The 26,511-nt window shown below is 46.8% G+C and overlaps 1 protein-coding gene across 1 annotated transcript; it reads right to left on the bottom strand.

Annotated features, from left to right (window-relative positions):
- Window positions 1-137: 137 nt before the first annotated feature.
- On the bottom strand, window positions 138-13,016 carry KCTD13 (potassium channel tetramerization domain containing 13). Its single transcript, XM_019754691.3, has 6 exons — window positions 12,576-13,016; window positions 11,069-11,238; window positions 3,336-3,425; window positions 3,194-3,246; window positions 2,394-2,589; window positions 138-909 (listed from the first exon to the last, which is right to left on the bottom strand). Exons 1-6 carry the CDS (start codon window positions 12,817-12,819, stop codon window positions 673-675), a joined length of 990 nt encoding a protein of 329 aa, XP_019610250.1. The 5' UTR covers window positions 12,820-13,016; the 3' UTR covers window positions 138-672.
- Between the last annotated feature and the right edge of the window lie 13,495 nt (window positions 13,017-26,511).

Raw genomic sequence — 26,511 nt, 5'->3', positions numbered from 1 at the left:
TCCCAGCTGCCAGCCCAGAGAAAGCCTGGGTTGGGGGCAGCGGCGCATGTCTTCTCCAATCCAACGAGCTAGGGACCGCTTTCATACAAGCTAGGCTCGCTGGCCCTCTCCCCAGAACTCAGCCTCAGAGCCCCAACTCGACTTTATTCCAATAATTTAATAAAAAATTAAAATAATAAATAATATGAAACAGATTGAGAAGATAGCTGAGCTGGTGTAGGCCCAGCCAGCCCAAGACAAAGTGAAGGAGGGAGGGAGGCAAACGACCCCGCACAACGACCCCACACAACAGTTGGAGGCAGCTCAAAACATGGTGGGTGTTACGAAGGGATGGCTTGACACTTTGGCGTGGACAATGTACTAAGAAAAGAGAACAGGGATTCTAACTCATTGTAAACCAGCTGAGGGAAGATGACAGGGCAAGGACAGGGATGAGGGCACACACGTAGGCCGTGTGCAGGGCTCTGACCCAGGGAGGGGCTGGAACGTACCGTGTTATGAGCGATGAAGTGGGAATGGACGGAAAAGGCCGAAGTGCACGGTACCACGCAACCGAAGGACAAAGGAAGACTCGCGGCTTGGCCAGCAAAGCCGGGGAAGAGGGCTGGTGCGGGGCGGAAACGAGACAGGGACTGGGTCCCACGTCAGGAGGGAAATGGAAAAAGGGCAGGATCAGTCCTTGAAGACGATCTGTTGGCCGTGAGGACGCTCGTCATGGGTGATGTGACGCCGCACGTGGATCCTGCGGACCCGGTGTTCTCGGCCCTCCTCGTCATCCCCTCGGCCGGCCCCGCCACCTCCTGCTGCACCCCCTGTGGCCTCCAGGAGGGCTGGGTCCGGGCCCCGGGGAGTCTCATAGATCAGGATGTTCAGGGTCTCCTCAAAGATCCGGGCCTCTGGGAACTCCACCTGCAAAATGCCAGCAGCCCCAAGCCCCCACGCTCAGGCCCAGCCACACAGCCACCCCGTCCCCAGCTGCTCCTGCCCTGGCACACCTCCCCCCACCTTTGCAGGCCCAGGTTCTCTGGCCTGGACTGCCCTCTTTGCAACTTCTTTACTCAGCAAAGTCTCGCTTCTACATCAAGGTCCAGCTCTGAGTCGGGCAGGTATTTGTTTTCTCTCCTTTGCTACCAAGTCTCTTGGCCTTTTCTTTCATTAGGCGAATGTTTCCTGAGGGGCTGCACTGTCCCAGCTGTTCTAGGCATTAAGGATACAGCCATGAACAAAATGGACCAAGTTCCTGTCCACAGGGAGTTTACATTCTAGGGAGAGGACAGACGGACATTTAATAAAAAATAAACTGTCAGATGATGAATGTTATGGAAAGACATGTAGCAGGAAAAGGGGTAGGAAAGGCACCTCTAGGAACGTTACAAATTCAAAGAGGGAGTTCCCAGAGGCCTCACTGGGATGACATTCGGCCACTGGCTGAAGGAGGGGAGGGAGCGAGCCAGGTGGCTGACAGAGGAAGAGCATTCTGGGAAGAGGCAGTAAGGAGTGAAGCGCTCTGGGGCAGGGGTGCATTTATTATCCGCACAGCAGGAACAAGGCAGCCGATGCCAGGAGGCCGTGATGGAGAGAGTGAGGGGGATGAAGTGAAGGGGCCTGGGCTTCTCCTGTGCGGCTTGGCGGAATGTAACTAGTGTAACTCCTACCAAGCTGCATGCTAATCGTTTATCTTCCCGTCTTCCCAATTGCAGAGGAAGCCTCTTGCAAGCTGGGTCTCTCACTCATCATTCATTTACGCATTCAGTAAATGTTTCCCAGCTTCCACTAGGAAGTGATCAGCTCTTCTACTAGCCTCCACTAGTACTAGAGAGACAGGGAAGAAAAAGATACAGGCCTGCCCTCAAGGAGCTAACACCTTACAGCTGAAATAAACCCTCCTACCACCGCCCCATACCCACACTACAGCAAACACCGTGTTTAGCTAAGAATGAAGTTTGACCAACTTTGTCTGGGGTTGTTGGGTTGAAAGTTCATGGGCGAAGGTGTCCCAAAGAAAGTGATGCTTGGCTTGGGTCTTCAAGAGTACGCACAAGTTCACTGGGCAGATAAGGATGCGGAAAAATCATCCCAAGGAAAAGGAACAGTGTGCAAAGGGAGGGAGGTGTGACACAGCGCCGGGGACTCAGAGACTGGCAAAATCTCTGGTGTATCTGAGGCACAGCCCTCATTGCAAGGGCAGAAGAGATCAGGCTGGTATGACCATTAGGGCCCAGATGACATGACATCAGGACGTGCCCAGCGAAGAACCCAGAACTTGGTACCCTGCTCCTGGCTCTGATGACTTCTGCCCGATCGGCCGAGCTGCCTTTGCCCAGGTCCTGGCCGCCTGCCCACCATCACCACCGCCCTCCCTGACCGGAGGTCTGCCCCGCACCCCTTCTGACCTTGGTCTGCTTCTTCTCCGTGGCATAGACAATGGAGGTGCAACACACCTCCGCGATTTTGCGGCCCTGCCCGTAGAAAGACCAGCAGCAGATTTCGTCGCCCAGCACGTCCTTGAGGAAGAGCAGCCGCCCGTGGAAGCGCAGGGCCAGCTTGTCAAACAGCTCGATGTTCTTGAGGAGGTTGTCATCTGAGGTGCTGGGGGAGGACCAGGGCCCGAGGCTTCAGCACAACCCGCCCCCTCGGCACGCGGGTCCCGCCCCTGCGGTCGGTGTCCCGCGGGCCGTGCTAAGCAGGCCTCCGAAAGGAAGCCACGTTTGCTGCGCAAACCCCAGCACAGCGGAGGGGCACCCCTGGATGTCTCTGGGGTCACCTGGCATCCTAGCCCCACCACTGTTTAACTGGTTGACACTAAGGCAAGTTACTTCACCTCTTGGTGCCTCAATTTCCTCATCTGTAAAATGGAGATCCCCACAGCACCTCCCTTGAACAAACTGTGAGGATTGCGTGAATCAACACACCAAGGCACAGCCGTGCCTGTTGTCCATTAGGCTCTTGGTATGTGCTGGTCACCGTCTGGGCCTCACCTGAACCCGGTTTCACTGACGATAAAACGGAAGCTCAGCCGTGGGAATGAGCCGTCCCAGGCACCCGCGGGTAAGCGGCAGAGCTGCAATGTGCTTTCAGGCTGGCGCTCTTCTTTCTCCTCCCTCTGGGTGGCCGTGCCCTTCCCCAGGGCCACCAGCAGGGCTGTCGGGACCCCAGACCCCACCCGGGGCCCCTCCCCGCCCGGGGCGGTCACCTGGTGTAGGAGTACTTGTTGTTACTGCGGTTGTGCAGCAGCTTCACCGCGGGCTGTGGGGGAAGCAGAGGGTGGGGAAGAGCGGGGGTCAGGCTGCAGGGAGAGGGCGCTGCCTCCACCCTCCAGGGCTCAGGGGCCTCACCTTGGAGGTGCTGGCCAGGAGCTGCTGCTCCTCCCGGGGAGATGTCACCGTGGGGATGAGGCACAGCGGGGACAGGTTCTCCCTTTTTTGCTGGAGAAGAAGTGGAAGGTGGTTAAGAACACAAGCAAAGGCCACTCACTCCCCCACTGGAAAGCCTTCCAAAGCCGCTTGCTGCCTTTGGGGAAAATCCTGACTCCACAGCGGTCCACAGGCTCTGCAGGGTCCGCCATCTTTCTCCCCGCTGCCTGCTGGCCTTCAGGCCCACCCATGGCCTGTTGGTTGGCACACCCAGTTTGTACCCACCTAGCCCTTTGCTGCTCCCACTGCTAGGAACGGCCTACACTCATTGTTTGCAGGGCTGGGACCTCCATACCATTCAGGTTTCAGCTCAAACAGGGCCCCTGGGTGTGTGTGGGGGTGCTGGTCCCCCTGCCCCCAAGCTCCTCTGTTTCTTGCTTTTCATAGTATCAGTTCCCTTTTTTTATGGCACTTAGTTCTTCCCATTTTCTCATTTTTTGATACTTGTGCTTATGGTCTGTCTTTTCCCATCCAGGAAGTAAGTGCCTAGTATGTAGCAGAAGCTCTATATGGATTTGTCAAATGAATGAACCTGGTTGGGTGGGAGATTGGAGGCAAAATCAAAACCGGACACAGGCTTCTTTCCTCTTCTGCCTGTTGAATCTTCCTGACAAAACCCCTCACCTCTCCCAACCAAAAACCTAGATGTGCAATTCTAATACAAATTCCACTTTTTTTTTAAAAAAGAAACTCATGGGACTTTTTCTAAAATTAATATGGAAGGATAGAAGTTTACTATTACTTAGGTCAATTTTTAAAAAGAGCCAAGAGGAGAGATTGACTCTACCAGATACTAAAGTATCCTACGAAGCCATAATAATGAAAACAGTGTGGTTTTGGTGCAGAAACAAACAAAAACCATGGAACACAATAGGGAGCTTGGAAAGAGACTAATGTACATGAGAAGTGAGTTACAAAGAGGACGCCACAAATCAATGGAGAGAGTATGGAGTATGTATTGGTTATTGCTGTGTAACAAATGGTCCCAAACCGTAACAACTTAAATCAACAGGATATATTTATTATCTGTTTCTGTGGGTTAGGAATTCAGGAGGGGCTTAGTGAGGTGGTTCTGGCATGGGGTCTCTCGTGAGGTTGGAGTCCTGTCAGCCGGGGCTGTGGTAACCTGAAGGCACATATGAGTCTGGAGGGTTTGTTTCTAAGAAAGCTTGTTCCTATGGCAGGCAAATAACTTGCCCAGGTTCATGCTGTCACTTGGCAGGAAGCGTCTGTCCCCTGTCACTTGGACCTCTCCACAGGGTTGCCTGAGTGTCCTTATAACATGGCAGCTGACTTCTCCAAGGCAAGTAATTCAAGAGAGAGCAGGTAGAGGCCTCAGGGTCTTTTATGACCTAGTTTTGTCAGCCCTATTCAGTGTGGGAGGAAACTCCACAGATAAATGAATACTAGGGAACAAGAATTGGCTGCCATTGATGCAAATCCCTCCCATATGGAAAACACACTCACCCCCTCTCACGATCCCCCAAAGTCTCATCCCATTGCAGCATCAGGTTCAAGTACAGAATCTTGTCATCTGCATCAGGTCCAGGTGGGGATGAGGCTCTGTGAGCGTAGTTCCTTAACTATAGCTTCATAAATACATTTGTTCTTTTAAAAAAAAAAAAAAAAAAAAAAGATTTTATTGGGGAAGGGGAACAGGACTTTATTGGGGAACAGTGTGTACTTCCGGGACTTTTTCCAAGTCAAGTTGTTGTCCTTTCAGTCTTAGTTGTGGAGGGCGCAGATCAACTCCAGGTCCAGTTGCTGTTGTTAGTTGCAGGAGGCACAGCCCACCATCCCTTGCAGGCGTTGAACCGGCAACCTTGTGGTTAAGAGGATGCGCTCCAACCAGCTGAGCCATCTGGGAGCTCAGCGGCAGCTCATTGACTTCATTCTAGTTGTGGAGGGCGCAGCTCGCTGGACCATGTGGGAATTGAACTGGCAGCCCCATTGCCCAGAGCTCGTGCTCTAACCTACTGAGCTACCCGTCTGCTCCAGTACATTTGCTCTTGATCTGAAGACCTGTGGACTAAAGAGACAGTTATCTCCTCCATACACCCAATATACAATGGGGAGCCGGCATCCACTAGGACACTCCTGTTGGAAAGGGTGGGGGGCGGGAGGCACATGGCAGTCACTGCTTCATAGAAACTGTGTAATCCAGCTGGACAAATGTGCAGAGCTCTGACGCCTACTCGTGAGCCGAAATGCTTCTCTATGGCTCTTGGCTCCGCCCTGAGTCATCCTTCCTTTTCCATAAAGACAGTCCGTGCTTGCAGCTCCGTGGTTTTCTCAGCCAGCTTCCTGCCTGTAGAACTTTGGGGTGCAAAGCCCTCTTCTCTTCCCTGTCTCTATCCCTTTCAGTCCAAGCTGCCAGTGTTTCAGTGCCAAGCTGCCAGTAGAATCCTGAACAACTGAATGGGTGTCTTGTGAGTCTTGGGGTTCAGTTCATTAGACAAAAGCCACACCCACAAATCCTTGTGAAATAAGCACATGTCTGCTTGGGCTCGAGCTGAGACTGCTGAGGGATGACACCCGTATGCTTCTTAGATGGGCCATTATTTGACTGAGTGGTTCTCTGAGGCATCTCCTTGGATATTTTTGAGGTCTTAACAAAGGATTTTACCGTCGCATCCTCAGCTTCATCTTTCAGACCATGTTTTACTGAGAACGCCCTGAATTTGATCTTTGCCTAGAACAGGGGAGTCCAAACTTTTTTCAACGTTGTTTTACCAAGGGCCATATGCGGTAAAATACACAAACAGCCGGGCCACTCACTTGAGGTGAAGTACGTATTGCCTCACCTGGTTTATTTAAGTAAACTAAATATAGTTTTGGAATTTGCTGCGGGCCAATTAAAAATGGATTGTGGGCCGCAGTTGGCCCGCAGGCCGCAGTTTGGACACCCCTGGCCTAGAAGCTGCTTGTTAATTTTAACATTATTTGTTACCTGGAAAGGCTAGGAATGTTCAAACCCAGTAATTCCTGGCTCCTTTTCATCCAACTGTTTAGTGTGTAGTTTCCTATGTTATTGTCAACAAGAAACCAGGTATCACCTTCAGCATTCTGTCTGGAAACCTCTGTAGCTAAGTCACCCAGTTCATTAGGTTATGTTTTCGATTTTCTACGTTACCATGGGAGACAGTGTTGCTGAACTTCCCACTAGGTAAGAAGGATCCCTTTACACCATTTCCAGTAGCATTTTCCTCACTGCTGCCTCCTCAGAGGTCATCAGATACCTATAGACAGACTCTTTAAAGCTCTATAGGCTTTTAACACTCTCCTCAAGGTCCTTCTGGCTCCTGCCCACTTCCCAGTTCTGAAGCCACTCCCCCATTTTAAGTTTTTGTTATGGTAGAACCCCACTCCAGATACCAAAATCTGTTATCTACTGCTGGGTAACAAATTACTACAAATGTAGCAGCTTAAAACAATAAACATTTATTATCTCACACCGTTTCTGGGGGTCAGGGACTTGAGATTGGCTTAGCTAGATGGTCCTGGTCCAGGGTCTCTCATGAAGCTTAAGTGCGGGTGCCGGCCAGGGCTGCAGTTACCGCGAGATCTCAGTAGGCCTTAAGGATCTGCTTCTGACAGAGCTCACGCGTGTGGCTGGGGGTTTGTGCTGGCTATTGGCAGGAAGCTTCAGCCCCTTTCCAAGTGAACCACCCCCTAGGGCTGCTTGAGTGTCCTCACATGGCAGTTGGCTTCCCCCTGAGTGAGTGATCCAGTCAAGTGGCAGAAACAGCAATGTCTTTTGTGACCAAGTTTTAAAAGTCATATGCTCTCATTTCTGCAATCTGATTGGTTACCTAGGTCAGCCCTAATCAGTGTAGGAGGCGACTACATGAAAGCCAGAACAAACAGGAGGTAAGAATTGATGGTGGCCAACTCGGCCACAGGCTACCACAGATTAAGAGATGGCATTGGGAAAACTAGCTCACTCTATGGAGGACAAGAAAAGAATTAAATCCCTTCGTAATTCACATTTATAATAGTGAATTCCATTTAGATTAAAAGACCCATATATGAAAGATAAAACTATAAAGCTAATAAAACAAAGAAAAATGGAAAAAATTTCTTAAAGAAGATCCTAAAAGGATACATCATTAGGCGAAAAAAAAAGAAGAGGAATTTACTACATTAAAATCAAGAATTTGTCCAGTTGACAATGGAAAGTGTGACCTTACAAATAATCCCATGTAATAATATTGAGAGAATGATAGAATTATATTTATAGTTGACAACAGGAAAATGTAACTATGATGGAGGGATTAAACCATCATCACCTGAATCCAGGCTAATTCTGACCATCATTAACGATGGGTCACAGTAGCAATATTATGACACTCTCGATATAACACAATCTAAAATGTATAAAATTACCTAAGTGGATTCTAACCAAAATGTTTAATATTGAGCCTTTAAATCTACTGTCTAGTTTATAGAAAACTCAGGATGGGGTAGGGTAACAAATCAAATGATTCCACCAACAACCAGGTAAATTTGGGAACTGGCTCATTGTGCAGGAAAGCTGCTGGTCTCTTTAACAAATTAGCATCATGAGAAAAAAGGGACTGTTTTGGGTGAGAAGAGCCTTAAAGAACATAATACATAGATGTGATGCAAGGATCTAGACTGGGTCCTTGTTTAGATGAACCAGCTATAAAAGATATTTCTGTAACAAATGGAGAAATTTGTGTATGCCCTGGACACTAGATAAAATTTTATTGACATGGAATGGTGGCAATTATTAACAAAGAAACAAAGCAGATTACAAACAGCATATACATCATGATTGTATTATATTTTGGCAAATACACCCACACAAATATGTACAAACACACACATGAAAAAACATGGAAGGACATTTAGTGCTTTTATATTTTTAATTATGTGTTTTCTAAATTTCCATTACACACACACACACACACACACACACACACACAGCTTTAAAAATAATAAATGGTTTTTTATAATAAAAAAATCAAGGATTTCTATTCTATAATAGATGCTACAGAGAGGTGACTTTCTAAGAGAAAATACTAGCAACACATAAAACTGACTAGAAATTATTATCTGAAACAGACTTCCTCAACTGGGGTTCCTCTCCTGAATCTCAAAACCGAGCAAATAATTTGAGTAACGATTTTCTCAACTCTCCCAAGGATGCTAGGTAAATAGTACCATCCTAGATACATAGGAGAAAAGTAAATTTATTATGTACAATACATGCCTTAGGGTAATAGGGCTTAATTCTCCCTAGGAACTAAACTAAAACATGCAAGGATCTCCTATAAAGCAACAAGATGAAAAAAAAAAAAAAACTCAGCAGAAAATTTGGTAAAGAATATGAATAGGCAATTCACAGAAGGGGAAACAAAAAAGCTCGTATATGAAAAGATGCTCAATCTCATTAGTAATCAGAGGGATGCAAATTAAAATGAGATCACTCTATACCAGATTGGCAAAATGAGAACACTGGATGATGCTATGTGTTGTGGAGGATGTGCAGAAACGGGGTCCCTTACGCACTGCTGATCAAGAGTATAAAGTGCTACATCCATGCGGGAGAGTCATCTGACGATGTTGCTGAAATTCGTTTGTATGTGTCTTGTCCCCAGCAATTCCACTCCCAGCGACAATCATGAGAAACCCTGGCTCTGGACCCAGAAGGGCCCATGTATGAGGATGCTCACCGTGGCACCGTTTGTGGGACAGGAAGTGGGACGCAATCTAGGTCTCCAACCTCAGGGGAATGCATACATAAAATATGGTGAATGCGTACCATAGATTCCTGTGCAGCAGTTAGAAGCGAAGAACTAAACATACATAGAGCAGCATGAATAGACATTTAAAAAGTGTTAAATTAAGAAACAGAACACACGATCAATAGCTCAATGCCATTTATGCTCATTTAAAACGCATATAAAACAAAGTTTTAGCTTTTGAAGGGTACAAACATAATCCAAGCATATGTATCAAAACATCAGACTTGGAGGGGTACCTATGGGGGAAAGGGAAGTGGGCAGGGGGTTGGGAATGAAGGAAAAACATAAAAAGAGGAAAGATTTGCATAGATCAATGATGACTAAGTGCCACACAGAAGAATGCATGAACTCAACATTTGGTACCTAAATCTTAAAAACAAAAACCTCCAAACAAATAAGCCAAGTGGGGCGGGGATGGGAAGGTCTCAGGGAACCTGGAAAAGAGACAGCTGGAGCATAGAAGAAAAAGCATTGCACTTGAGAATCAGATAACCTGGGGAAGAATGTGAGCTGGGCTGCTTACTGGCTCTGATCTTGGATGCATCCTCAATTTCCCTCATGGTTTTTGTTTCTTTTAAATGTCAAACGGGTCCAAGATGTACACACTAGCAGAATCGCTCCTGACACACAGGAGTGATTCTGTGGATATGGATAACATTAGATAAACATTAGATTCAGGAGTGGGTGTGAGATAATATTAGATAAATGTAGAACTACCGAGCAGGAATGCACCTCCAAGATCATCCAGTTCAACGTCCTTCAAACTGCAAGCAGTTACGGGTCATGAACTAAGTTTAATGGCTCTCAAACAGCAGTGAAAGGAAAAGAAAGAAAACAGAATATATCAGCGTGTATTTCGCTGAAAGTATCAGTTATAGATATGTGAATATAAAATGCATTTTTTTCTATGGGCTATAATCACAAAGTCTGAAAAACATGGATACAGCCCAAAGGAATTCTATACTTTCGGATTTTGAAAACAAATATTCCCCAAGATAATAGGAAATTGTTCATAGTTGCCACTTTTTAATATACAAAGGACATCAAAAGTGAAACTCTTACAATCTATTAATATTGTATCCTAAAAGAAAGAACTTTTAAATAGGACAGAACAAAAGGCTTTATGTAAAACCCACTGCATTGTACATATTTTTCTCGTTTCCTTATCTTTTGGAACATGAGGACAGAATGCTAGAGGTAGGAATTGACTCACTCAAGGTCACTCAGTCAGCTGCGGTAGCAGTGACACTTAACGCGCATATCCTGGCTGTGTTTTCCAAGTCTTCTCCTAAGAACCCGAAGCTATCCACAGAACAGAAGCCTAGCAGGTGGGGCTCTGGAACCACCAACCCTATTTTATTGGGTTGTGCCACATTTTATTGCCAAAAAAAAAAAAAAAGTTTTTTTAAGCCACTGGGGTGGGCACTGGGTACTGCCTCCCAGGATAGAACCAGATCACAGAGGTCATTATGTTCCAATTTAAATTTAGATATTTTTGTTCCTAGTGGCATAAGAAAGTTACTTATGATTTCTGAGCAAGGGGGAGAATAGATTAAGCATAAGTCAGGTGGTAGTGTACCAGCTGGACTGGCTGGGTAGAAAGAGCAAGAAGCAGAGAGAGCAGCCATTTAACCATTGTAATAGTCTTGGCATGAGATGTTGAGAATTGTGCTGCCTGAGGCAGAAGGGATGCAGAGGGCAGCACCCCCAAATTCTCTGGGGTCAGGGCTAGTCAAAGCCAGGCCAGAGGCGGCCTCTTCAGGCAGTACTCCATGTTTCCCTTTTTTTTCCACCCCAGTATCTTAATATCTAACTATTTGGTAGCTCTCCCAGGGACATGGGCACACAGGGGTGGGACTCTGGAGGTGGGGGAGGGGCCCTCACCTGCAGTGCCAGCTGGCAATCCTCAATCAGACCCTGTACCAGGTAGTAGCGTGCTTCGCCTAGCAGTTCCCCCAGCTCTCTGGTACTCTCAGGCAGTGGCACGGACCCATCCCGCAGGTAGTTGAGGATTGTGCCAAAGTGGCGGCCGCTCCTGTCAATCAGGACCCAACCTGGTGGGGTGGGGAGAGGAAGGAGAAAGGATGGCTTTGCTGGGGGCCCTGGAGCTATGACATTTTTATGGAAAAAGGATTCCAAAGTTACGAGTCTGAAAACCGATCTTTCTCAAACCTCTGCCTTATCCAAGAAAATCGCCTTTAAACATGTCTAGTGAGTGTTCCCCTAGGCCCCTTTCTAACGCATCCAGCCAGAGAGAATTAGTTCCCTCCTAAGTCTATTCCACATTGAGAAGATTCTCCCCTGGAGAAAGTTCTTACAAATTACCTTATCAATAAACCTCTACCTCTTGTGTTAATTCTATCCTATTTAATGAAAATGACCATCCTATTTAATGAAAATGTCTACCCCACCTGCCAGTTCACTACCATTTTAACCTTTATATTCTTCATAGAACTTATCACTATGTATCTGGAATTACATGTCTTTTTTTTTTTTTTTTTTATGTTTACTTGCTTACTGTTCTCCCCTGTCCCCACAAAAAAGTAAACTTCATAAGGCTGATCTTCTCAGCTTCATTTACCAAACAAAGTATCTCCAGCCCTAACTGGCAGTGTGCACTTATTAAATAAATACATTCTTCACCTTCAGATTATTTGAAGACTGAGCTGCACCTCCCATATGTTTATTTACCTGCTCTCACAATCCTTTTTAACCCCTCTGAACTCTCCCACACTTTACGCTTCCACTTGGGCACAGTGGGGCCCAAACCTGAATGCAACACTCCCAGAAGGTAAGGTTCGCCTGCCAGCGAGCACTGTCCACCCTCTCCGCTGGGGTGTCCCTGGCAAACTCAAAGAAAGCAGCCTCCTTCTTCTACAATCTGCATTTACAGATAGGTTCCTAGAGTGTGTTGGGGGAAACACAGACAGACGAGACACTCCGGCAACTCTCCAGGCTGGTTGTTAGCGCTGAGGCAGGGAAGGGGGATAAAAAGGCTGGCGGTTGTCAGAAACTGATAAAGGTTGGCTGAAAGAGGGCTGCTGGCGGCGAGGCTGGTTCCCAAGTTTTCTGAGCCGAGGCCTGGGAGAACTGGGAGGGAGTGGTCAGGAAAATTCTGGGGTGACATGCTGAATCACTTACCACAGCGGCTGGGGGTGGGGGGATGGTTCCATTAAGTGTTGGTTATTGCTGGGGGTCAAGATTGGGGGAGAAAGGAGACTGTGAATGAGAAAGGGGAGGTTCGATGGGAAGTGGGGGCTGGAGGTGAGAATGAGTTGTCTGCAGGGCAGTGAGACGAGAGCACACACACACTGGGCGATGAACACCGGGGGTCAGGGCGACGGCGCTCCGGAGGATGGAGGGCAGCATGAGTGGGGGGCAGCACGCGTACCTCCGGCATCCGTGATCACCTCGGCCCGGCCGCTGAACATGGCCTTGAGCATGGAGTCCTGTGCCGTGAGGGTGCGCAGCGTGGTGTAGTGCAGCGAGCCGCCCACGTTCAGCTTCACATACTTGCTGTTGGGGGTCAGTGGCTTGAGGCCGTAGGCGGCTGTTCCAGGCTCCAGTCCGGAAGGCTTGGGGACTTCCAGGGACAGGGCCTGGGCCGCCGCCCCGCCCGAGGCCTCCGCCGACATGCCCGGTGGTGGTGGTGGTGGCGGCGGCGGCGGCGGCCGGCGACCTGAAGCCCTCTCCGTGCCCTCCGGCAAAGACCCGGGGGCCCGAGCGCTGGGGCCAGCTCACAGGACCCACACGCCCACACGTCGCCGCTACCCAGCGACACCGGCCGACAATGCCATTGCGCCGGCACCTCCCGGAAGCCGGGCCCCGCAACCGCGCAGGCGCGTCAAAGTAGCGCCGCCGTCTTCGCGAGGCCAGAGTGCGGAGCATGCGCAGGGGCCTTGGGCTGGCGGCGGCGTCGCCGGGCTGCGGCCGGAGACGTGAGGCGCGCTCTCCTTGGTAGGACCCGAGGCCGCCTGAGGGAAGCGCTCGGCCACCGGCCCGATGTGGACAGCGACGTCCCCGCCTCGTGGCTGGGTTTCGGCTCTCAAGGCGCTGAGCGGGCGTGAAGGGGACACTGAGGCCCGTAGAGGGGACTGGGCAAGTTTCCCACCTGCCCACCCCGAGCACCTGGACCGACTGAGGAGAGCTGTGCACAGAGCGCCCGGGGAAGCTCTCCAAGAAGGCTGTGAAAACACAAAAATCCAGCCGACTGCATGTAAAACTCACATGGGCTTTACGCAACCGCCCGTGAATCGGTGGCCGCATCCCATCCAGCAGACAGAAAGGCGCTCCTCGAGCTGTGGACAAGAAAAAGTTTTAAAATCAAAGGCCGACAGCCAGCGGAAGAAAAGGGAAATTCTTAGCAAAAAATGTGTGGCTTCAGGCAAGGTTGCCCTCCTAAGGGGGCCGAAGGAAGGGGGCTATGAGGCGGGTTACCCCACGCGTGCCTACCGGCTCATTCCATGCCTTTAAAAAAAAAAAAAATACATTTTGGGAACTCTGTTTTTATTTATTTATTTAATTTAATTATTAATTTGGGGAAGGGGAACAGGACTTTATTGGGGAACAGTGTGTACTTCCCGGGCTTTTTCCAAGTCAAGTTGTTGTCCTTTCAGTTTTAGTTGTGGAGGGCGCAGCTCAGCTCCAGGTCCAGTTGCTGTTGCTAGTTGCAGGGGGCGCAGCCCACCATCCCTTGCGGGAGTCGAACCGGCAACCTTGTGGTTGAGAGGATGCGCTCCAACCAACTGAGCCATCCGGGAGCTCAGCGGCAGCTCAGCTCAAGGTGCCGTGTTCAATCTTAGTGGTACAGGGCACTACCCACCATCCCTTGCGGGACTCGAGTTGAACTGGCAACCTTGTGGTTGAGAGCCCACTGGCCCATGGGGGAATCAAACCAGCAGCCTTGGGCGTTAGGAGCATGGAGCTCTAGCCGCCTGAGCCACTGGGCCGGCCCTGTTTCTTTTTAAGAAGGCCAAAGGGGAGTGGCCTCCCAGGGCAGATGGCAATAGTGCTAGGGCACGCTGGCTGTAAGTAAGGTCGTCAAGGAGGGCCTCTCTGAGGAGACGGTACTGAGCTGAAGCTGAGAAGAAGAGGCCACATGGAGGGGTGAGGGCAGAGTTCCGGGCAGAGGGAAGGGCCAATACAAAAATGCTCTGGCAAGAAAAGGCTTGGTGAATTGAAAGAGCAGAAAGAAGGCCAAGGATGGCTGGAGCAGCTCAACAAAGGTCTTAACATCCTGGCTAATGTGAGATACCCAACCTGGAAAGAAAGAAGAAACAAGATAGACACACTGTTGATGAGAAAGTGGGGTGAGACGTGTGATGTAGCGCTCTGGCTCAGTGTCTGGCAGGGGGATTTGCTGGAGTGAAAGCTGAACACAGAGTTGTGGAATGGTGGGGGATCTGTGGTGGTTGCTCATTTTTGTGGTTTGGACAATGTGTTCAGACATGATTATGGAATAGGTGTTCTCTCAATCCATTAGAGAGGACTTGGTCGGATGTTGGAAATTGTTTCTGCTCAACAGGACAACCTCGGGTGTTACGAGTTCCCTGGATGATCCTGGGCAAGTCACTTGTCTCTGGGCTTCTATGGTTCCTTTACTGCTTACTGAGGGGCATGAATTTGAATGTCTGCAGGCAGCAAGTAGGAGTGTAAATGAGTGGGGTGGGCCAGTTGTTAGATAAGAGGAGGCCTGTGGTGACCTGTGGAGAACTCATGTTGTACCAAGAGGGGTTGCCAATTTTGATTTTTCAAGTGTAGTTGGTTAAAAAGAGAAGCCGCTTGTGGCCTCTGGGAGTTGATTAGCCCTCTCCCTCTAGAAACCTTGGTGTTGCTAGCAGTCTGCCTGATACTTACAGCTAGGCTGCAGTGTTGTCCTGTCAAGCAGAAACAGTTTCCAACATCAAACAAAGTCACTCTGGTGAATTGAAAGACCATCCCACAACCATGTCTGCACACATTGTCCAAACCATGAAAATGACGAAACATAACCCCCGCCCCAAGTCAGAATGACTGCTGCGTATTTATAATACCAAGTAGAGCTTTAGCCCTGATCCATGCCTCCTCCTGACTTGTAGGTAAGAATTATTAAGATAACCGAAAAGAATTATCCCCACCCCCTGACAGCAGCCAACCTGGAGAAAATCTCCCCTTTCTCAAACCCCCCTGGAGAATAACCTAACACAAGCCCAAATCCTACACTAAGTCTTTCTAACACGTGCTTGCTGAGATGCCCAAGATGGGTTCCCCATGCTGTATGCTCTACCTTGTTCAACTACAGATGTGTTCCTGGTGGCCTTTGGCTGGAGGGCCTTGTCTGAAACGGGGGATCCACGGAGATGAGCTGAAGCCCTCACTGCTGGGACTCTCATAATAATGGGTACATCTGAGACCACCTTGTGTCTAACTGGGGTGCCGTCCTGCCCATGATTTGGAGGGAAGCCTGATGTTTTGTTGAGACCCTTAAGCATTGGAATTATTTTGTTTGTTATCCTTGGAATAACGTTCTGGAGCTTTTGGTTATTCAGTTTCTCCTTGGTAAAATTGTTTTCTGGCCTTCCACACGTGCTCCTATGGTCCATTCTCTAGTGTGTTGAATGTGTTTGTCTGTAAGAGAAAGAGGCGAGAGCGGAAGGATGACTGTGCAGCCACGGATATCTGAGGGCATCACAAACCTGTTACTGCTCAATCTCTAGTGCTGAACACTACTTCTCAATCTAAAGAGTTGGGAACGCCAAACCGCTTGGCAGTCCTGTTACCAGGTAGCATGCTGGTGTCTCTTTTGTTAACAGAATTGACCAGGCAAATTTCTGTGTCAACCAAGGCCTGATAAGTGTGTCCTACAACCAGCCCCAAAGACTGGAATTCAGAACCTATCCTCAGATTCATGTGCTTTGGATACACTTTGCCTTGAGTCACCATTTCAAACCTTTATGAGGACTTCTTCCTGGGTTTCGTCTGTGTCCCTGAGAACTCTTTTGTTTCGTTTCTTCTGCCCAAAATCAGGACATTTCCTCTGGCCCCTGATCAATGACAGTTGGCCTTTGGCCAAGTTCTGGAGATAGAGGTTTACATGGCACCATCCTATGGCTCCTTGTGCCAACTAAACCTGGGCCAAATACCTGCTTCCTTCACTTTTTATTACTATTACTCTAACTGTAACCCTTATCTCTCTAACTGACACCATTTTACTAGGGACCATTTAGAATTGTGTTGGCCATTTTGGGGAACTGTTGACAAGAATAAGATTGTTTATTTGAGGGGTACCTCAGAACAAAAGGGGGAAAAACTCTCATTGAGGAGATTGTCTTGTTTGTCAAAAAGAGAGATTATTTTAACATAGGCAATATTTCACTTCTGTACTTTGTAGATTAATAAATGCTGCTTTTTAATTGTATGACTGTATTAAATTGTCGTTATTTTTAAAATAAGCTGGAAGGCCACTCTTTTTGTGTGTGCGTGTATATGCCAAAATCTGTTTTTCTACGTTTAAATTGTCTTCCCTTTGCTTGCAGAGGGAACACTGATTAGCTTTTTAGAGTGTAATTTCATATTTCTCTGAAGTAGCTCCCTCTCATCTCTTTTGCTGTCCCTTTCCCTCTCTTGGCAAACTTTAAAGATTGGCTATCGAAACCTATTCTATTGTATGTGCACACTCTAGGAATACCCAGTCCACTTAAACAGTTAAAAATGTCTTGAAGAATTATTCAACTATGTATGTTTCCTTTGTGGGCCCAGAAAAGTGTATTTGTGTCATAGGCTTTGTTATTATAGTTACAAGATAAGAAAAGGCCTTAGTTCCAAAATAAAAGAAGAACTTTTTAAATTTTCCATGAAATGTCTTTAAATTTGCCATGAAAAATAATGCCAGCACAATATTTTGGTCTGTACAAGATTGGGGTTAATTTTCAAATGATTTAAACTTTTAAAAACCTTTAAAATTTTTATATTGATTTTATAAGTTAGGTAAGTTATCATGTATTTTGTATATTCATCCCCAGATCTTATTTATAATTGGAAATTTATACACACACACACACACACACACACACACACACACACACACACACACACACTGGGGGTGCCAAAAAAATGATACACACATTTTAAGAGTGTATATCATTTTGTTTGGCACCCTCTGTGTGTGTGTGTGTATTTGTGTGTGTGTGTGTGTGTGTGTGTGTGTGTATGTTCGTATATAACTGGAAGTTTGTACCACCTTCACCCATTTCCCCCAAAGACCACTCCCCGCACCTCTGGCAACCATCTATCTGTTCTCTGTTTTTGAGTTCAGTTGTTTTAGATTCTACATATAAGTGATATCATCTGGTATTTGTCTTTCTCTGTTTGATTTATTTCACTTAGCGTAATGCCCTCAAGGTCCATCCATGTTATCACAAATGACAGGATTTCTTCCTCTTTTGTGGCTTCTGTATGTGTATATATCACATTTTCTTCACTGATTCATCAGTTTATTTCCATGCCTTGGCTATTGTAAATAATACTGCAGTGAACATGAGGGTGTACATATCTCTTTGAGATAGTGATTTCGTTTCCTTCAGGCAGTGGAATTGCTGGATCATATGGTAGTTTTATTTTTAATTTTTTGAGGAACCTCCATACTATTTTCCAAGGTGGCTGCACCAGTTTACATTCCCTCTTTCCCCACATCCTCACCAAACCTTGTTATCTCTTGTCTTTTTGATAACAACCATTCTGACAGGTGTGAGGTGATGTCTCACTGTGGTTTTGATTTGCGTTTCCCTGGTGGTTAGTGATGTTGAGCATCTTTTAATGTACCTGTTGGCCATGTGTATGTCTTTAGAAAAATGTCTATGCAGTTCTTCTGCCCTCTTTTTAATCGGATTGTTTTTCTGCTATTGAGTTGTATGAGTTCCTTATATACTTTGGATATTAACCCCTTATCAGATATGTGATTTACAGATATTTCTCCCGTTCCACAGGTCGCCTTTTCATTCTGTTGATGGTTTCATTTGCTGTACAGGAGCTTTTTAGTCTGATGTCATCCCGCTTGTTTCTTTTTGCTTTTGTTGCCTTTGCTTTTGGTGTCAAATCTAAAAAATCATTTCCAAGACTTATGTCAAGGAGCTTACAGCCTATGTTTTCTTCTAAGAGTTTTATGATTTGAGGTCTTACATTCAAGATGTTAATCCATTTTTGAGTTGATTTTTGTGTATAAGATAGAGGTCCATTTCCATTCTTTTGCATGTGGCTGTCCAGTTTTCCCAGCATCACTTATTGAAGCGACTGTCTTTTCCCCATCGTATATGAGGCCAGACAATTAAGTTTGTGAACTTGCCACTATGCACTTACATTGGCAGCTCTGTACAAACAGCTCGGTAAGGTTTCATAACCTTGGTATATCAGTGTCTCACAGCTGTGTTCGTGTCGACTTGTGGCGGTGTCTTGCTGAGTGGCGTTCATTATTGTTGTTGCATGTGTTTGTGTGCCATCATGAGAATGTGTGAGCTTGATTAGTGCAATGAACAAACATTAAATTTCTTGTTAAACTTGGCAAGAGTGGAAGTGAAATCAGGGACATGTTAGTCCAAGTTTATGGGGATAATGCCAGGAAGAAAACAACAGTGTCCAAATGGATTAAACGTTTTTGTAAGGGGAGAGAACGCGTCACTGATGAAGAGAGGGCACGGTGGCCAGTAACAAGCAGAACTGATGAAAACATTGCAAAAATACATCTAATTGTGCTTCAGAATTGTTGGCTGACTGTGTGAAGCACAGCAGACCAAGTAAATGTCGATATAGACACAGTTAGGAAAATCTTAATTGAAAATCTTGGCATGAGAAAAGTGTGTGCAAAAATGGTCCTGAAGGGGCCAGCCTCGTGGCTCAGGCGGTTAGAGCTCCATGCTCCTAACTCCTAAGGCTGCCGGTTTGATTCCTACATGGGCCAGTGGGCTCTCAACCACGAGGCTGCCAGTTCAATTCCTCGAGTCCCGCAAGGGATGGTGGGCAGCGCCCCCTGCAACTAAGATTGAACACGGCACCTTGAGCTGAGCTGTCGCTGAGCTCCCAGATGGCTCAGTTGGTTGGAGTGCATCCTCTCAACCACAAGGTTGCTGGTCCAACTCCCGCAAGGGATGGTGGGCTGTGCCCCCTGCAACTAGAAATGGCAACTGGACCTGGAGCTGAGCTGCGCCCTCCACAACTAAGACTAAAAGGACAACAACTTGAAGCTGAACGGCACCCTCCACAACTAAGATTGAAAGGACAACAACTTGACTTGGAAAAAAGGCCTGGAAGTACACACTGTTCCCCAATAAAGTCCTGTTCCCCTTCCCCAATAAAAAAATCTAAAAAAAAAAAAAAAAGTCCTGAAGGACCTCACCAATGAACAAAAGCAAAGGACAGTTGAAATTTGCCAAGACCTTTTGGAGAGACAAGACAATGTTTTGGGCCATGTTATCATTGGTGATGAAACATGAGTGTACCAATATGACCCTGAAACAGTCAAAGTGCACAATGGAAGTCAGCCACTTCTCCACAACCAAAAAATTTCCATCAGTCCAAATCAGGAGTCAAAATGATGTTGCTAACCTTTTTTTATATAAAAGGAATTATTCATTATGAATTTGTACCAACTGGACAAACAATTAACCAAGGTTACTATTTGGAAGTGCTGAAAAGGCTGCGTGAAAAAGACAAAAACAACCTGAACTTTTCGCTAATAATTCATGGTTCTTGCATCACGACAATGCACCAGCTCATATGGCACTGTCTGTGAGGGAGTTTTTAACCAATAAATAAATAACTGTATTGGAACACTCTTCCTACTTACCTGATCTGGCCCCCAGTGACTTCTTTCTTTACCCAAAGATAAAGAAAATATTGAAAGGAAGACATTTTGATGACATTCAGGACATCAAGGGTAATATGACGACATCTCTGATGGCCATTCCAGAAAAAGAGTTCCAAAATTGCTTTGAAGGGTGGACCCTGGCTTTGGTGCATAGTTTCCCAAAGGGAGTACTTTGAAGGTGACCGTAGTGATATTCAGCAATGCGGTATGTAGCACTTTTTCTAGGATGAGTTCGCGAACTTAATTGTCACACTTCATATGGCAATTTCTATCAAATAAAAACATTATGGTGTGTCCTCATCCACCTTATTCAGCAGATCTGGCACTGTGTGACTTCTGACTGTTCCCCAAAGTCAAAATGACCATAAAAGGTAAACGTTTTGAATCAATTCAGGACATCGAGGCAGCCACCACAGTGCAACCAAAGACACTCACGAAAGAGGACTTCCAGAACTGCTTCAGAAAGTGGCAAGAACAATGGGATAAGTGTGTTCGAAGTGAGGGGGAGTATTTTGAGGGGGATTAATGGCAATGTGTCTTTTACTGTAATAATTCTTTTAAATTTAAATAATCACCATATTTTTATCACACCTCTCATACATATCAAAATAAAAATAAGACCACTCTGTCATCACCTCTGAATACAGACAAAAACAAGCGCATTATCTGAACAACAGAATTGATCACCTATCCCCACCCTGACTAATATAAATGACTTCTGCTTCTTTATCAATTATAGCTTTAGTCTTCCCACCTTTAGATAAATATTTTAAATATACCAAATCATAAAACTATCCCATTTCCTAACAGCACAAAGCCAGAGCAGAGCCCCTTTCCTTGAAGCCTCCCCAGAAACCTAACACAAGTTCAAGTCCTATGAGAAGTCGTTTATAACATCCTCTCACCGAGATGCCCCCCAGTTTCCCATATTGTGTGATCCCTGTCATTGCACTGAGTCAATACGCCTGACTTTGTTCAATTACAGGTGTGTTGTGGTAGTTTTGATGGGAAGACACTTGTTGTCACACAGCAGTCTAGCAGACTGTCCCCCCGTGTCTTTTCTTAAGGAAAGAAGAGTCTGTGAGACTGCATCCCTGGGACTGTATATTTCTCTCTATTTAGTCTCCAAAAGAGGGTTTGCAGCCAATGACAAGTAAGATCCCCCACGGGGGGGGGGGGCGTGATAACTTAAGCCAGGTGGAACCCCGTGGAGACCCCCGATGAGCTGCCTTAAAAAGATTTGGGAAGGGGCCTTGTCTCCCCTTCCTTCTGCCTGAGAAAAGCGGCTGCTGGCTCTGCCTTTTCCCTCTCACCTAATTGGGAGAAAAGTCTTGAGAGTGATAAGATTAAACTCTCTCTGCTCAGCTCTGTGAAACAATTTCAACATGTGATATATATCCCTTAAAAGAAGTGCATACCTCACCTCAAGGACTTTCTGCTCCAGCTGTTTGAAGATCAACATAATTGGTTTGGGTTGTTTCTATAACGTGATAAGTGAGTCTCACAAACCATGCCAAAAACACTGCTACTCCCTTGTATACTTATCAATAAAAACCTCCAGTCGGCTCAAATCTGGGCTCCAGTCTTTCAGAACTGTGAGACCCCTGGCCATCTGAGATTTAAACTGCATTAGGTCTCTGTTTCTTTCTTTCTTAAAAACTTAACCCAAAGCCGCCCCTTCTCTCACCCTCACTGCCCGTGTTGCGCTGGACATGACAGGCACTGACCCTGGAAATTGGATTTTTTTTACTGAAAGATACTGGTGTTTTTAAAGGTGACTCAAAACAAGTTTTCAACATTCTGAAATGATATGAAACAGGTGCATAGGTTCGATGTGGCCTGAGGGCCACCAGTTTTCAACCTTGTGGTTGGATGATTTTCTTATCAGACGTAAAGGTTAATGCTGTTATGAATGGTTAACAGCTATTCTGTACCTAAGCTGAACCGGGGGTTAGAACACATGTATTGTTTTAGTTAATGTTCTTTGCTACTGAAGTCATCCAGAGCTCTCTGAACTCTGTTCCTGCTGTGCCATTTGCAAGGTTCCCTGCTTCATGTTTGTCTATAAACCAGGTCAAATTCCTTTTTATGGGAAGATGCTGATGTACCCCCATTTCCTTCTCACGGTGAGCCTGTAGCCATAGGAACTGTGACCGAGTACACAATAACACCTGCACGGACAAATCCTCAGGGAACAAAGTCCATTTTTAACGAAGCTGGCCTGACCACAGCAGAGTCTGCCGGACTTCCTGGGCGTCTCAGCTTCGTGTTCTGGAGGAGGAGAAAGTGAGCCATCTCAGGTATGGGTTTCTTCCTGGGAGCTGGGACTTGGGCCAGGCTGAGAAGGGCTATGGGAGAAATTCTTCCAGGCCTGCTTCTCCCGAGGAGAAAGTAGAAGGGCCTTGTACACCAGTTCTCACGGTCTCCGAGAGCTTTGCTAGGTATGAGATTGTGTGAATGGAGCCCAGCATATGGAGGATTCTAGCATTGCCCAGGGCACGGGACCCTTTAGCCCTAGAATCACAGGAGCAGAGGCTTTAATTCTGTGATCGGTGCCTTGGCCTGTGAAGATGGAGGGAACAGGAGAAGCATTAGGCTAAGCGATGGAGTTCCTGCCTCACCAATTCCCTTCCTGCATCCTGCCGTGTCCCACACAATATGGCATTCACTCCGTTCTCCCCAAAGCCCAGGCACCTCTCCTCTGATGGCCTGAGATGATCTCCGGAACCCTTATGCCCACCAAACCCATCTTTCCCCTTTCCTCTGCTCTGTAAACCAAGGTTTCTGCCTCAGTTTCCCTGCATGACTAAACAATTTCCCTGGGACTGGAGCCATCCCTGACCCTGTGGCGTCACAGAGAAGACAGTCTCCTATGCTCAGTGTCAGGCAGGGCCTTGCTGTGGGAGAAACCGATTCCTCGGAACGTCCATTCTGCATGTAGCCACTCCAGGGAATCTCTGAGTGCATCTCGTGAACTAGATGGAACTTACTTAGCAGCCTGAGTGAAGATGCTTTGACATGGTCCAGTGGGCCCTGGCCACACCTGTCAACGGGTTGCTCTGTGGCAAGATCACGTTTCCATTCCAGCTCTCCAGTCTGGTCCCCGTCCTCACTAAACCATCCTCCTGAGATCCCAGGGTGCTTCTCTGGCCCAACTACTCATTTTGAAAGACGTGATCAAAAAAGATAGGTGAGAGAAAAAGAGACACAGACAGAGGCAGGCAGACAGAGACAGAGAGAGAGACAGCAGACAGATAGGCAGACATTGAGGACAGCCTCCTAAAAAAGATCTGACATTTTTCTGTCAATTAATCAATCACCTAAGTTATAATGGAGGGCTAAATCTCTTCCCCATCCCTGCCTAATGGACACCTTTGAGGCTTCTTTTATGATTTAAAATTTTTTAATTATTGAAAAGGTAATATACATGATTGAAAAATTCAAACAGTAAGAGTATAGAGTGTGAAATAAGTTGTTCTCCCACCTTGACTACTAGTATTCCAGTTCTGTCTAAAAGCAGCAGTTGCCCAGTTTCTTGTTTATCTTTCCAAAACATTCTATGCATATATTAGCATATCTAATCTCCACCCTTTTGTAAAACACTAATATTAGCATACTATATATGTTTTGCTATATTATACTGTTATCACTTGATATGTCTTGCAGCTTATTCCATGTTTGTACATGTAGATGTCTCATCTTATTTAGCAGCTGCGTACTATTTTATTACAATTATACATAAGTTAAGGCCCTAATGATGAAACGATTAGGTTGTCTTGTGTCCTTTTATTATAAACAATGCTGCAACTAATGTCTTTTCAATACTTCGTGGAATACATAAATGAGTAGGTTTGTCAGATAAATTCCTAAAAGTAGAATTTCTAGGTCAAAGGTTATATTCAGCTTGATAGATATTTTTACTTTGTCCTGCAGAGAGCTCAAATCCGTCTACACTCCCAGTAACACTGTGGGTGGGCCTGTTTTCCCACAGCCTCCCCAGCAGAGTATTCCTAGACTTTTGATTTTGGTGTGGTTTCAGAGTATATTCATCAAAACGATTCACGTGTATTATGTGCCAGGCCCTGAACTGAGCACAAGGAGTGTAGACGTGAATCAGACAGGTCCTGACCTTCGGCCCTGTAATCTAGACATGCAAACTGCAATATTATCTAGAAAATGCAATGCTGGTACAAGGTACAAAGGTAGCACAGAGACCAGAGGGGTTCATTTCCTCTGTTTGTTCATAACATGGGAAAACTTTGTGACGAGCTGATATCTGAGATTAGTTCTGAGGAATTCCTTTATTTAACAAATATGTGTTAAGTACCTGCTATGTGCCAGATACTGTTCTGGTATTTAGGATACATTAGTGACAAAACAAAGATCCCTGCCCTCACGAAGCTTCTAGTCTAATGAGGGGGTGTTCACTGAACAGTAGCTATAATAAATAAGTGAATGATACGGTATGTGCCAAGGTGATGAACTCTACGGGAAAACAAAAAGCAGAGGAGGGCAGGGCTCAGCAGTGCCTGTGATGGAGGGGAGGTGAGCAATTTTAAGTAGGGTCGTCAGGTAGGCCTCCTTGAAAAGGTGGCTTTTGAGCAAAGACTTGAAGAAAGCGAGCGAGTTAGCCAAGCGGATAGCTAAGAACAAGCTTTCCAGGCACTGAGAGCAGCCAGCACAGAGGTTCTAGGGTGAACGTGGGCCTGACACCTTGGCAGAGCAGCAAGGAGGCCAGTGGACTGAGGGAGGGAGAGGCTAGTGGGAGATGGAGTCAGACTGATGATGGGGGCCAGAGCTTGGAAGGCTTTACAGGCCATTGAGGCAGCTTTGGCTTTTATTCCAGGTAAAATTGCACAGTTTTAAGCAGAAGAATACAATGATCTTCCTTTTCTCTTTAAAGTCGCTCTGGCTGCCATATTTAGAACAGATTATAGTGGAGGACCAGGGTGGAAGCAGAGAGACCAGCAAGTCAGGTGTGAGATGATGACAGCTTGGACCAATCTGGGAGGAGTGGAGGTGGTAAGAAGTGATTTTGGATATGTTTTAAAGGCAGAGCCATAGAATTGGAAGTGGCCTGAGAGAGGAAGAAGGGGTTCAAAATGCCCTCAGGGTTTTTGGCTTGAGCTGCTGAACAAAATGGGAGTTGCCATCAACTGAAATAAGAAACCTAAAGGTACAGGACATTTCAGGGGGCAAGATCAAGCATTCAGTTTTGGACATGTTATGTTTCTGAGACCCATTAGACATCCAAGGGGCGGAGTCAAGTAGGCAGTGAGATGTATGAGTCCAGAGTTTGAGAGAGGTCAAGACCAGAAATACAAATTCAGCACGTCAGTGATAAATAGGAATTTGTCAGGCAGAGGAGGGTGGGAGCCATCCAGGTGAAAGAAACCGCCTGAGAACAGGCACAAGTATTTGAAACCGCTGCTTCTGTTTGGGGAACTATCGTTCAGCTTTCATTGGCGGGTGAGAGCAGGAAGGGAAGATCCGGCAGAGGGCAGCTGGGATCTGACCACCCAGGGCTTCATGGGTCAAACCAAGAAACTTCCACTTTACGAGGAAAGCAGTGGGAGACGAAGGACCAAACGGAGTCCTCTGAATGATCATTCTGCATCTGAGAAAAGGAATTCTGGGCAACGGCTTGGAGATGGTTTCAACGGTCTGGGCAAGGGAAATGTGGAGGGTCTGCAGACGGGCAATGGCCGTGGAAAAGGAGAGGAAAGAATGGACTTGAGAAGCATCCGTCAGGCCGTGAAGTTTCCGTGACTGCCTGGGTCTGAGGGATCAGGAGTCAGGGAAGGCAGGAAGGTCCTGGGGTGGAGGTGAGGGTGAGCGGGCGTCTGATGCTGTCAACCAAGATGCGGCCGCGGAGTGGGAAGCAGCCACTGCAGCGGGGACGTGGCTCGCCGAGCCACCTGACTCCGCCGAGGTGGACGTGACCGTAGCCGGTGCACCAGGCAGTTGGATACATTAGCCAGAAGGTTCGCTCCAGCGGTTGGGAATCCATTGTCATTAGTCGGAGGAGGATAGTTAAAAATGTGGGTATGAGTGTGTTTTGGAGAAAGGAAAGGAAGCAGTAGAGAAGCAGCCTTGGTCTCTCCCTTTCCCTCCATCGCTGAGTCCTGTTGGTCCTGGTATCTTCACTTCACCCACTTTTCTCCAACCCCGTGTGATGACCCTGGGCCTTGCCCATCTTATCCACCCCACACTATGGGAATTGTTTCCAATTAATTTCCCCTTTCTCACTTTTGCCCCCTTTCAACCTATTCACCATCTAGTAGCCAGAGGGATTGCTTTAAAAATGCATATATTATCACGTCATCCTGCTCCTTATAAATGTCCATTAGTCAATGCACATTTGACTGATGGACATTTCTAATAAACTCCAACCTCTTTACCATCCTTTACCAGGCCCTGGCCCTGGAGGAGCTCTCCAACCTCTCTTCACACCACCCTTCCCTCACTCATGTTCCGTCACCCTGGCGCC

Source organism: Rhinolophus sinicus, chromosome 10, assembly GCF_057876585.1.
Source record: "Rhinolophus sinicus isolate RSI-liver-muscle chromosome 10, RSI-T2T, whole genome shotgun sequence".
NCBI lineage: Eukaryota > Metazoa > Chordata > Mammalia > Chiroptera > Rhinolophidae > Rhinolophus > Rhinolophus sinicus.
Note: the sequence above shows the minus strand (reverse complement) of the source record. Positions and strands in the feature narration are given on the sequence as shown.